The sequence below is a fragment of the Aptenodytes forsteri genome, unplaced genomic scaffold, assembly GCF_000699145.1.
Source record: "Aptenodytes forsteri isolate BGI_AS27 unplaced genomic scaffold, ASM69914v1 Scaffold14, whole genome shotgun sequence".
Taxonomy (NCBI): domain Eukaryota; kingdom Metazoa; phylum Chordata; class Aves; order Sphenisciformes; family Spheniscidae; genus Aptenodytes; species Aptenodytes forsteri.
The window spans coordinates 2,144,197-2,156,742 of NW_008794457.1; the positions used below are offsets into that span (position 1 = coordinate 2,144,197).

Here is a 12,546-nt window from a genome sequence, read left to right on the forward strand (position 1 = left end):
GGCTGTCATTCTCATGATAAACCACCATGTCCCAGCTGGAGGCTTAACCATGTGATTTGGAGCAGGACAAAAAACCCCCATTTGAAAGCAAAACAGATTCCCTTAGTCCTACTCTAAAGGAAAACTCATTCCTACCTCCTAATACTTTTTTAGCTCTTTCTTTTCACTGGCTTACGGTTATATTAAAGCGTGCCTTTAAGTCTGTGTCAATAATAGTGACAAGTGCATTTTTGCTTGAAGTCCAGTAGTGTTGCTTAATGCCTCTCTGCTGGAGCTTTTGAAATAAAGGGTTTGATTTACCAGAATGAAGTCAGTGAATAAGACGCATTCATCTAGATTCAAACAGTACAATTTTGGTTTAGAAAATATAGCAGCCTAGTTGAAGTTAAGAGGACTAAATCCCTGGGGCACACTGAGAAGTATTCTCAGTTACAAAAAGAAGAGATCTATAGATTTTAATATGAAAAGATATCTACTTAGCTCTGCACAATCCCAAGCATAGTATCAGGCTGCCCAGAGTTTTGAACAGATAGACATTATTTTGTATGCAGACACGAGACTTCAGAGATGCTTATTACCGTTCTAATTGCTCCAGTTAGCTCCTTTCAGCTAGTAACAGAGACATCGTAATGACTCTGAAGAACCACAGCTGGACTCATTCTCCTGTGCCTTCATTACAAGTTTTCTGCAGCTTCATCCACACGTCATGATCAGTTATGAAAACATCACATTTCAGTCCATGAACTCTACACTACTGTCCTTTTTGTTATTTGTCACAGATTCAATCTGAGTTAGTCCATGAGAATGCCGTTCCTATACGCCAGTCCACGCCTGATAATAGTTTTTTTCAAGCTCCGCAGCATGTGAATTTGCACCGATACAAACGTAGTCACCACTAGCTCAGAGGAGTTCGGTGAACAAAAAGATGAGCAGTGACTAAAATCAGGATTATTCTCACTTAAATGATACTGATGGGATGACAGCACATTTTCCTGGGCTTCTGTTTACTACTGCATGGAGACTCTGCAGCTGTGACTCACTGCACATTGCTCTTCATGCAAGAGTGCCAGGTAGGGAATGCAGACTGTTAGGTCTCAGCTCACGTCTATCTCCACAGCAAAGCACACAGCCATCTAGCTCCCCAGACCTCGATATTTAACTGCAAGAGAGGGTTTGGTCCAAATCCCATCCACTTCTTCTGATGGGCAGACGCATCCCATAACCACAAGGCATTCCCATGCCAGCAATACCTACAAGTGCTTCAAGCACACTCAACCATTTTCTCTTGGAGGTCTGTACGAAGCAGCTGGGAGCCAATCCTCAGTCTAGAAGGGAGCTGAAAACAACCCTGAAACGCGCACCTCTGATTTTAGCAAGAACCGGCTGTTCTGCAGACACACAGTCCATTATTTTGTTCCCCAAGACTAAGATGGAATGGGAGTTGCTTTCTACTCCTCAGCTTACTGAACTACAAAGGCAACAATCTCCAACTACACAACAGCTTCTAGAATTCATTTACTGAAAAGCTTAGCGTAAAAGTAGCCCCATGATTTTGGGATTCTCTGTGGTTAACCTGTGGGACAGTACAGTAGCCCCTAGCAGTAGGTACACACCTGTGGTGATCAGCACCTCCACCACCAGCCACCTGTGGAAGAAAAAAAGAGGCTTGGTATTGGTAGTGTGTATCACCACGTACCAGCCAAGGTTAGTATTTGCTTTGAAGGCTGCAAACCTGTATGTGTCTTACAGAGGCCTTGCAGCACGCACACACTGTGGCATCGAGGCAGAGCCAGGCAGCCCGACACTGCAAACTGAACACTCAGAAGAGAGCACTTGGGCAGTTTCGAGATTAGATACATGTTTGAAAAGGTTCTGCAGTCTTTCCGATTAAAACCCACTAAAACCGTTTCTGAATTCAGAGAGTTGTAACTTGGGGATGGGTCTCACATAACTTTTAACTGTATTCAAAAAGTAGCATGGTTCACAACAGCTACAGATTCCAGCCCTTCTGAAATCATCAAGAAGATCTTCATGCTGGAACCTGGAGAATTTAGAAGGAGGAAAAAAGAGACAGCGAGACTGGTCTGTTTCACGTAGGTTAGCGATGGTCCTCCATCTCCTGAAAAGTCAAAGTCATCCTCTGGAACCCCAAGAGAAAAGGTTTTAAAACTGTAAGGTGATGTCAGAGACCTCCATCTCTCAGAAGGAGCAAATGTTACCAACTCCTTGTCCAGAAGGCAGGAGCATGGGTTTGTCTCTAACAAACTGGAATGCCTCTTTTAAGAAAAGCACGTTTTTGATACGAACTGGGGAAATACTCTCCTTCCGACCCTTTTATTTCTGGGGAACACGAAGGCACTTTGTGCTCAAAGCTCCTTCCATGCTGCTTAGGCAGTACGTGAGTCTCAGAACACGAGCATGGGAATTGATGGCAGGCCTCAGATGGCAAGGCAAATCCCACAGCAACGTTTGAAATTCCCACAGGGTTACTGGCTCCCTGGAAGACACGCTACTCTATGATTGCTTAAAAACAAGATACCATGTCACCACAGCAGGCTAAGGTCTCCACTGCAACAATCTGGCATTTCTGTATCCAGTGCATAAACCTACAGTAGTCTTTGCGAGATTTATACAAAGCACTGCCTCAGAAATAATCACGGAGACTGTCAGTACCCAGAACAGATTCATTTCAGGCTTTTTAGGTGTTTCTGAGGAATTCTGTTCTCGCCCTCAAGAGAAAGGCAGGACAAGGGACTTTTCCTCTTGTACTTTAGTAAGGCAAACCCCATTATTTCAGATCAGGAAAAAAAAACAACCACCAAGCCCACAATCCAGTACCTTCTGCCAATTTCAAATCCTGACCTTCCTGGAATCAGCAGCATCCTATACACTGCTGGTTTTTTGAACAGGAGTGTGTCCTAGCCCAAATAGACTTGTTTTCTTTGCAGATATGCATAGAGGGAAGTAATAAAATACAGACACTGTTGCTGATTTATCTTCTTTGTTCCATAATTTGTACCCCATTCTCTCACAAAGAGCTGATTACTGTAGTTGTCAACACGCATATGAAGAACAGCGAGTACACTCCAACAAAAAGCATAATCATTGCCTGCTGATGTCGGAGCAAGAACTTATGGGAAGTGGGAAAGGATGAGAAGTTCAGCAGCTTCAGGCTGCAAACGTACAGCTGATGCAGCATATTGGGCGATGGATGCAGCTGCAGGCAGGTGCTTCTTTGTCAAAGGGAAGCGTGACAATTCTAGGGGACCAGAGGGTGGCTTCTAAGTACAAACAGGTGGCTGCTGATTCAAAACATAACTTTGGGGGATGGCACACCACCATCATGCAGCACCTCTCCTATCTCCTTGGACAGAAAAACAAAAGAAAACAAACAACAAACAAGACACACCAAAAACATTATCTCCTCCCTGCGCTTTAGGAAAATACTGCATACCTTCAACATGTCTCCTCACGGTCCATACAGCATTGGGGTTACCAGGCAGCTCTGAGACGGCCATTTCAGATACCTAAGAGTAAACAAGAACAAGGTTCTCTTGCAAACAGACGTTCAGACTTACCACAGTAAGTCACCAAAACACCAGCAGTTTTTAAGCTTTTCCACAACTGGGCAGGAAAGCTAGTAATTCCCAATTCTGATGCTCTCTCCCCATGCCAGACATGCTACGGGGTAGAATACATTCAGCAATGATACGGCAACATTAGAGCTCTGGATGATCAGCTTTAAAAGAAGGTCACCCGCCCCCAGCAGAGATCAGCAGCAGCAGCTGGCAGAGACACCGGGAATGTTCCAGCTCAATACACCCAAGTATTAGAGGAGACAAAATGCAGGTGGTTGGAGTCAACTGAACAAAAGCCTTTGAGACTGTAAGAGTAAACAGTACCACCCTTCTATTTCCAAGAAGCAAGCCTAGAGAAAGTTGTTCTCCAGACTATGGCAAAAGGAGAATCCCTTCATTTCAGCAGCCGTATTTCAAGGATTTTCTCCCACTGTCCTCGCCTCTCAAGCTGTTCTCCTAAAGTGCTGGAAGTCTTACCTCAAGTCCGTGCCTTAGAACCCTCAGAGATGACCGGGGCCCCCGACCACAAGCCACATACAACTGGGGTGTGTCTTCATTGGCCAGATCAGCTATCTGCATGGAGAAATAGTGTCAAACAATACCCACAAGAAGAGAAAATAAAACTCAGCTATATATGCCACACTACTGCTTTAAGAATGTTTTTTTTCAGACACTGAAAACAGTAAAGATGCCATAGGGTGTACCATCTGCTGCCCTGAAATAATGTCGAGTTTTAACCAAACTCACTGCAGAGCAGAGAATTGGGTCTGATGGTCAACAGAGAAGCAGCACAGGACTGCTGGCTGACACCCTGTGTCCAGATATATATTTACCACCACAGGAATCAAAGGCTGCCAGGCTTAGGCAGCTGCCTGAGAATTTAGCAGACTTGCTTTTCTATCTAGCATTTAGTATAGAGCGGTATTTCTGAAAACCTAGGATAATGTAGCTTTAGTGACTCCGCTTACACAGAAATATTCCGCAGAAAAGCAAGGAAAAAAATCATGCGTCTATGATCAATTCCTCTGCAAACGAGAAAGACTCACTTATGTGGTGAACGGGAGCTTGCTGATGGCAACGTACCTGACAACACAGAATAGGAGACAAACTGTCCAACTCATCCACCAGCACCAGGTTTTTGAGAGGTCGTGGCTGAAAAAAGAACGTATCTCCTTCCTCAAGAGGCATGGCAGAAGAGAACTCTGGCTCCTCATCATCATCACCCAGGTGAGCTATCTGGTACAGGTAACTTGAGACAGAAAGCAAGAGAAACAGCATGTTCAGTGCAAAGCTCATGTAGCCTTCTCTAAGAAAGCCTTAGTCAAATATTCAGTAGGCAGCAGGGAGGAGAGAAATCCTTCCCTACATTATACAGCTATTAAAATTGAGCCTCAGGGATTGTCTTCTTGGTGACGAGATGTTTAAAGAAATCAGAGGCCTGCAAAAAAACCCAAACAAAAAACCCACAAAAAATCCCCCACCACAACCTCCTCCCCCCAGTCTTCTCATTTGTAGCTGTCACTGGCAAGGTATCCCAGTTTCAGCGTTTTCTCTGTTTACCCTTGAGCCTTTCAGATATTCTTGTGTTAGAGCCAAAGCACCAATTGACAGCTGAGGCCAACAGCAAGGCCAATGGCTAAGACTACAACTCCACAGTTATCTATTTTATTAGAATACTCTCACCTCATTATTTTTAACCGCATTCCCTATTCCATTTTATGAGCCTAAATATCACAACAATCAAGTTAAACTTCAGGGGAAAAAAAATAAAACCAGAAAGATACTGATTTACTTCATGGTTTTAACAGAGCTCAAACGAATATGGCTTCCTCGAGAGCTTGGTTTATACAACCCAATTCAGATTCACTCCAGTAAACTGGCTGGAGCTCCCTCAGGTGGCTGACTGCAGGTGTAGGCAGAAAAGAGTATAAATCTCCATTCCTGTGAATCCCCCACTTAGACACTGTTAAGCCATCTTCAAAAGGTGTGCAAAGTCTTCTTTGAGTCTTTAGAATATTCTAGAACCCCAAACATGAACTGAGAAAGCCCTCAAGTATACATCTATTAAGGAAAGGACCACAGTTACTGATAACAAACCCTATCTACTCCTGAGTGGGCCATAACACACAAAAGTTCAATGAAAACTATCAAACTAATTAAAAGATAATTCATCTGGATAGATGATGGACCCTATGTGAACTGCAAGGGCTCAATTCTTCCAAAACATACTGCAACAGCATGTAATCTTTTGTTCTCTGCACTGTAATATCTAATCTGGGTTCAAACAACAAAAAAATTCCCCCATTCAGTCATAGTCTAAACCAATTGTTCTGCTCAAGCCATGTGAACAAAGCATTAATTTACCCATTAAAACAGAGGTGTTGTCTTTGTATGTTCAGTAAGTTCAAGGGTCAATTTGCAGTCCTGAACAGAAACAGTCTGTTTCAGGGGAAAAATGCTGACGTAAAATTGTTTACTCACTGGTTTCCAAATTCAGATGCCACAAAGAGAAACCCTGTCTTCAGCACACACATGGCAGCAGCGACAGGAACAGTGTCAAAGTACTTCAGTCGAATCTCTGTTACCTGAAAGCAGAGGAAGATGTGACTGTGCTAGCAAAGTACTAGAGCTGTACATGTGTGATTTAATAATAATAATAATAATAATAATAATAATAATAATAATAATAATAATAATAATAATAATAATAATAATAATAATAATAATAATAATAATAATAATAATAATAATAATAATAATAATAATAATAATAATAATAATAATAATAATAATAATAATAATAATAATAATAATAATAATAATAATAATAATAATAAAAAAGCTGCCGCTGCCTCGCCATCCCCTCCAAAGAAAGGAAGCAAGAGAGCGGGCCAGGCATAACCACATCAGTAGTTTGGGGCAGCAGGTTACAAATCACAAAACCCAGCAGATTATTTTGAACACACAAGTCAGACTGCCTGTTTTATTCTAAGACTTTCTGGCTTTGGTAATGCTGAGTCAGTTTGGAAAAAAAAAAAAAACAGCTGCGAAAATAGCAAGCTGTCTAAAAGAAAGAAGAAATTTGCTTCACTGAACACCAGCCATTTCCCAACATATGAAAAATTAACTGTCCCGAGCAAACTTCCTCATTTGATATGTTCGCAATAGCTCCTGGTGAAACATCCAAGAACAATCTTAAGACATGTAATGACGCTACACAATCATCCCTTGTACCAAATCTGACGTGTAGATAAAAGAGGAACTAACATTCAACATTTACTCAAAAAACCCAACTGATTCACTGCAGCAGAGATCTTTTCATTGCAAAATACTAGGACAAGCAGCAGCAAGCCACTTCAAGCTTGTTATTTCAACTCATGGATCAGCTGTACCAAGCTATCCACCTCCATTTGCAGAAGATTGATTGTAGCATGTAAATATTCAATTAAGTGATGGAATAGAGAGCACCTACTGTGATCAAGAGAAACTAAGTTCCCCAGAATTAGTTTCTGGAATACCCTCTAGCAGGTTCATGGACCACACTTTACATCTTTTGAAGAAAGGACCACCTGCAGAACATCTAAAATATGCCCAAGCGACTCTGCAGCATAATCCTCACAGGATTTTGCAAACCTTGCGCTGTGTCTCCATATGAGTAAACACCAGTTACAACTGCGGGTGTAACTGTATTACAAATCACATAAAACACACGCCATTACACAGCTAAAACCACAATATTAAATATTTATCACTTTAGAGAATCATAAGGACTCTTCTCAATGAATGCTTTTGTTGTTCTTCACGTGACACTTACCATGTCTTCATCAGTCTCCAGAGTAATTTTGAAGATGTCTCCCTGCTCTGTCTGGGCCAGGAAGAAGAACATGGACTTGGTCTTGTGTGTAGCAGAGCAGACAAAAATCATACCTCTCTCTGGGTCATCCAAGTCATTCTGTCGAGAAAGAAAGCGGAGGTCATTGGTGGAACTACCCGGGAAGTGCAGACGTGATTTCACTGACTGAAGTATCTCCATTTCACAGGTGCCTTAAGAGCTGACAGTAGACGAGGAGACTTTTAACACAAAGCACATCCCCTCCGTTACATCCGTAGTTAACCCTTGGTACATCTCTGCCCCAGCAGGAAATACATTTCTAAGACACTGTGCCTAAGCATTCCCCCTCCTATCTTTTTTGCCCTCCTCCTTGGAAAATCCTCTCACGTATCAAAGCCAAACATGGAGGCAAGGGCTTGCAGTCCACATAGAGCTGGTTTTGAGCACCTGACCCTTGGCAGGTGTTCACAGCGCTGTCAAAGCACACAACGATTTGCAATACCGGAGGAGGAAGCAGCCTTAGATGTAACAGAGCAGCTGTCAAATTCACCTGCATACACTATGGCAACCATGACTCACCATCTCAAGTACTCCTATCTTACACCGACGGCGCTGCCACTCTGGTGCCTGATCAGAGTCTTTGGAGTATCTCCAGCATAAATCTCAGAGAAGAGACATGAACCGAGCTCATCACTTCAGGCTATGCCCACCCACGTCTTCCCTCACAGGTAACATGCAGCCAGGAAGGTAGATGATAGGCCAACACGCTTTTAACTCCTTTTTCCCTACTTTAAAACCTCCCTGATGCCTTTAACCTTGAAAGGCAAATACCAAGCATTCATTTAGGACTGACAAAGATAATCTTAAAAAAAGGGTAGGAATCCCAAAATTCTCACCCGTCTCCTGGGAATTGGGCATCTGATATCAGGCTGATCACCAAAGTTTTTATAAGTAATATAGTTTTCAGAACAGATCAGCACCCCGCTAGGTCCATCAGAACCACCAGGAACTGGAACACAAAAAAGAAACGTTATTATGAGAAAAGCCCTTACCACAGACCTGACTGCCTGCCTGCAGAACGTTGATTTTGGTTTTCTTTAAAGCAACAGTTTCCATTGCTCCGTATCACCCTGCTTATGTAAATCTACTCTTATTGAAGGGGAAGACAAAACACTGAGTAGAGCTTCCTGGGTCGGCGTAAGAACAGGGCAGATGGAACTGGGCGACCAGGAAGGAGAAAAAGGAAGGATGTGACAAATTGCTTATGTTTCATCCTTCATGGCTTATTCTCGTCTAAAAAGCCACGACATGCCCCAAATACCACATTAGCAGCTTGTCCGATAAACACAACCCTTGGGCTACTGGCATGTTTGCTTGCTGTCAAAAAGATCTGCCAGATGGTTTTCTGCCATATCTTTCATTTTTAGAGCATGTTTTTTAAAGTGCTTCTATTGAAATCCCAGCATAACAGAAGATATCATCAAAACAGCAGTAGCGATCAAATCCAGCCCAATATTTGGTGTCTGTCAGCTGCCTACGGAAGGTGCAACAACAGGGCAAGCATATAAGGATGCTCTCCAAGCTTAGCTTCCTTTGTGCTTGGAGAGGAAGCTGCAGCGGTTTCCCAGGTCAAAGGTGTTAGGTCAGCTTTGCATCCAATCCCTATAAAAGGGCTTTTAGTCCATGGATTCATCTACTGCCTTTTGAATGCATACTATTTCCATGCTCCTGGAATCCTGTGCAAGAGAGCACTTGCAAGTGCACTACCTAAAAATACAAGCTTTTGTATCTGCTACCAGCTAATTTCAGTTAATATCTCTTAGCTTCGGAATCCAGAGAATAACCAGAATACATCTAAAAGAAGAGAGATGAGGAACACTTTCAAACCGCAGCTCTATCTAGGAATCCTTGCGTATTTCCATGTGTGAACCACCACCCAGACCAATGGCTCAGCCCACCATCGAAACAACTCCTAAGACATAAAGCGTATTGATTCTGTTTCCCTGGGGAATGGGAACCAAGTAGGAAAATGACTTGGCGGCCAGGTGGGCAGCACCTGTTATAAGGAAGTTGCCGTGCTCTTCCAAGGGCTCGCTGTATTTCCTAACAACGTGGTTCAAACCCAAGTCCAGTTCATAAAAGGTCAACGTCTGCTGTGTGTTGGCTGCTGCTTCTCCTGTTGGATCGTTGTCTGCTTCCTAGAACAGAACACATGAAAGTGTCTTTCAAGAAAGGTACTGAAGGAGGAGCAATGTTGATGCATCAGGAAACAGGGTCGAGTAACATTAGAATGAAAGTCCAAAAGGCGGCTTGCTGGGAGATGCACATAAAAAGGTTCAGAGGAAGAAAATACGCACTTTTGCAGCTGAACAGCAAGAATTTAAGAACCACCAAGGCAGAAGCAGCCAACGCTCCCCGCCTCCACAGACAGATTAAGAACAGAAGAGGCACGACAAAGCTCAAAAGACAGCCAAGGGAGATCAAGTTCTTCTCACCTCATAATCCATTTCCAGACAAGCAAACATTGGGTTTTCGAATCCCACATCGACTCCCACCACGTGGTAGACCAAGGTATTGGCCTTGTGGGCTTCCAGCGGGGAGGAAATGGTGAGACGAGCAGCAGCATCTCTGTTCAAGATATACACCAGCTTCTGCTTTTCAATCGCACCTGCAAGAAAAGGACAACAGCACCTGAAGCACATCACCTAGAGATCAAACCTGGTCACACCTGCAGCCCAATACCAATGTAAGACTTTGCAAGAGAATGTCAGTGTTGCTTCTGCTGAAGTTCACCATTGGTATTTATCTCTGTGCCACCAATTAACTTCGAACGTCTCATTTTTCATGCTTCAGGCCACAAGCACAAATGACAACTCCAGCTCTTTAAAGCCAAAGACTGACCCGTCAGGCTACGTCCATCTACCCAATAGTCAATCTACAATGGCTACAGGCAGATCTACTCACTCATTCCACCACGCAGGAGATGACAGACTGCAGGGAAGCAAAACCAAATTGAAAAAAACAGCCAGATGTTCCGCCACTTAAAGCAATTTGGTGAAGAGACCTTTCCTCAGAAATATTTTAACTAAAAAACCCGTATTCTTGCCTGATACACAGCATCCACAACATAACAAACACTTATCACCCTTAACTATCAATGTGAATGGCACGACTGTGACGGTGCTACCTTCTCACCCGTGAAAACAAGACTTGTGAGAAAGGAGATGATGTTATTTACTGTTGTTCCCGATATAAAGGGGCACTGTTAAACTACCTATCATTGCAAGTCCCTGCTCTCGGCGTGCAGGAAAGCAGCATTGCACAAAGCCGGCTACGGCCAACTGAGGAAGTTCATGTACCAAGTAACTAAGACACCTCATGGTAAATCTTATAAAAAAAAAGTTACCCAAGTGTCCTTCTACCTGTGAAGCCTGATGAGAAACGCATCTAGCTGTCTCCACGATGCGTCTCAGAGGAGAGACACGAGTTCCTAACATCACTGCAGGCTATGGGAGCTGACTGACTACGCTGTAGCGCCAACGCCTGCAATCCCCAACTTCTCTCCCAGACATCCCACTTCAGGGCTCCGCGCACCGCTAGGCAAGCTGGCCTCTTTCCAAATTGTTTTGGCCCTGCGTTAGAATTAATTTGTGCAATTCTCACATCTCATAGCCTAACAAACCGCCCGAGAAGAAACGCTTCCAATTATACCTGGCAGAAACTCGCTCCAAAACAAACATCCCCGAGACAGGAGGAAAAAAAAAATAAGGAGAAAACAAGCCGACGGGCCAACTTACTGATCATGACGGCGCGGCCCTTTGGGTCTACAGCCAAGTACTGGCCTGGAACGATTCTGCGACATCCGCTCTTGCCGAAGGTTTCCTGATGAATCTTCTCAAACACGTTCTTTGAGGGCTGGTACTCCAGAATAACAATGCGTCCCGAATCGCTGCCCACGACGATATAGTCTTTGGTCCCACCTGTCAGCCTAAAGGCCATGAGGGAGCGAATGACTCCGAACACTTCCACGGTCAGCAGGGTGTGAACCTTCCCTGTGTTGGGATCCGGGCGGAGTAATTCCAGAATTTTGCCCCGGGAAACAACAATTTCTTGTTGTTTGGTTCCTAAAGAACCCAAAACATGAAGAAGAGTTAGCAACAGCACAGCAGAACATGCAATTTCAAGAAGCACCGTATGAAAGAAGATAAAACTTGACGACTACTGAATGCCAAAGAGTTTTATGACTGCTACGGAAGAATTCAAAGCAGCTTATTCACCACGTTGGGTGTCGCTATTATTTGAGCATCTTTTAACAGACCAGAAAGGGGACAAAATACTAAATTAAATCTATAGATAATCGAGCCAAACTTCTCTCGATCCTTCCACAAATTACAACAGCTCAAGTAACACGCTCAAGAGCAAATGATAATATACCAGTGAAAAAAATGCTGTAACAAACAAATGCCAAAGTGTTTTAACAAATGCTAAAACAGACACCTTTTTCCCTCTACCACCCAAAAGAGCTCAAGCCAAGATGCGTGAAGGGAGGAGAAAGTTACCTGAGAAATTGCCATGGATAGCATAGCTAATGCCGGTGGCACGCTGCAAGGTCAGGTTGTAGAGAAACATGTTGGCAAGGGGTTGGCTTCACCTTCTGGCAGCTCCACTCAGCCTGCAACACGCAGAACAAAAACACGTACTTTGTAAAAACAAAGTCTTCCATAGGCACAGGGAGAGAACCACCGCCCTCTCGCCTGTCTGCGTGTATCGCTTTACATCAGGCGGCTCACTGCCGCCCAGCTAAAGTTATTTGGTATTTAGTAATTCTACGAGGCAAAAGGCTCTCCCAAAGGTAACCAGGCTGCCGGGCGGCGGCTGAGCTCCGTGCTGCGATCAGGACTTCCAGCTCGTTACTTCTCCCACGGTTTTATTGGTTCAGAAACCAAACAAAGTTAGCAAATCCCTCTGAAGGTGCCCTGTAGCCGTTACACCTCGCCGATCTCGCCATTTCGTTTAACGCGAGCCAAGCCACCCACAACAGCTTGGGGCGAGCACCCGAGCAGATTCCTTTCCCCGGGGCTAACGCGGGAGGGAACCCCAGCCGCACGCCGGCCGCCGCAGGCCGCGGGCCAGGGG

The 12,546-nt window shown here is 44.0% G+C and overlaps 1 protein-coding gene across 1 annotated transcript in view; it reads right to left on the minus strand.

The window, feature by feature from the left end:
* SF3B3 (splicing factor 3b subunit 3) overlaps nucleotides 1–12,080 on the minus strand; it is a 29,877-nt gene extending 17,797 nt beyond the window's left edge. Inside the window, exons 1-10 of the mRNA XM_009290791.2 lie at nucleotides 11,970–12,080; nucleotides 11,208–11,534; nucleotides 9,906–10,078; nucleotides 9,467–9,608; nucleotides 8,307–8,419; nucleotides 7,393–7,530; nucleotides 6,060–6,163; nucleotides 4,662–4,827; nucleotides 4,056–4,151; nucleotides 3,455–3,527 (exon numbers count right to left, since the gene is read on the minus strand). Coding sequence (XP_009289066.1) covers nucleotides 3,455–3,527; nucleotides 4,056–4,151; nucleotides 4,662–4,827; nucleotides 6,060–6,163; nucleotides 7,393–7,530; nucleotides 8,307–8,419; nucleotides 9,467–9,608; nucleotides 9,906–10,078; nucleotides 11,208–11,534; nucleotides 11,970–12,039 — 1,402 coding nt within the window. The 5' untranslated portion in view covers nucleotides 12,040–12,080. The remainder of the gene's footprint in view (nucleotides 1–3,454; nucleotides 3,528–4,055; nucleotides 4,152–4,661; nucleotides 4,828–6,059; nucleotides 6,164–7,392; nucleotides 7,531–8,306; nucleotides 8,420–9,466; nucleotides 9,609–9,905; nucleotides 10,079–11,207; nucleotides 11,535–11,969) is intronic.
* Between the last annotated feature and the right edge of the window lie 466 nt (nucleotides 12,081–12,546).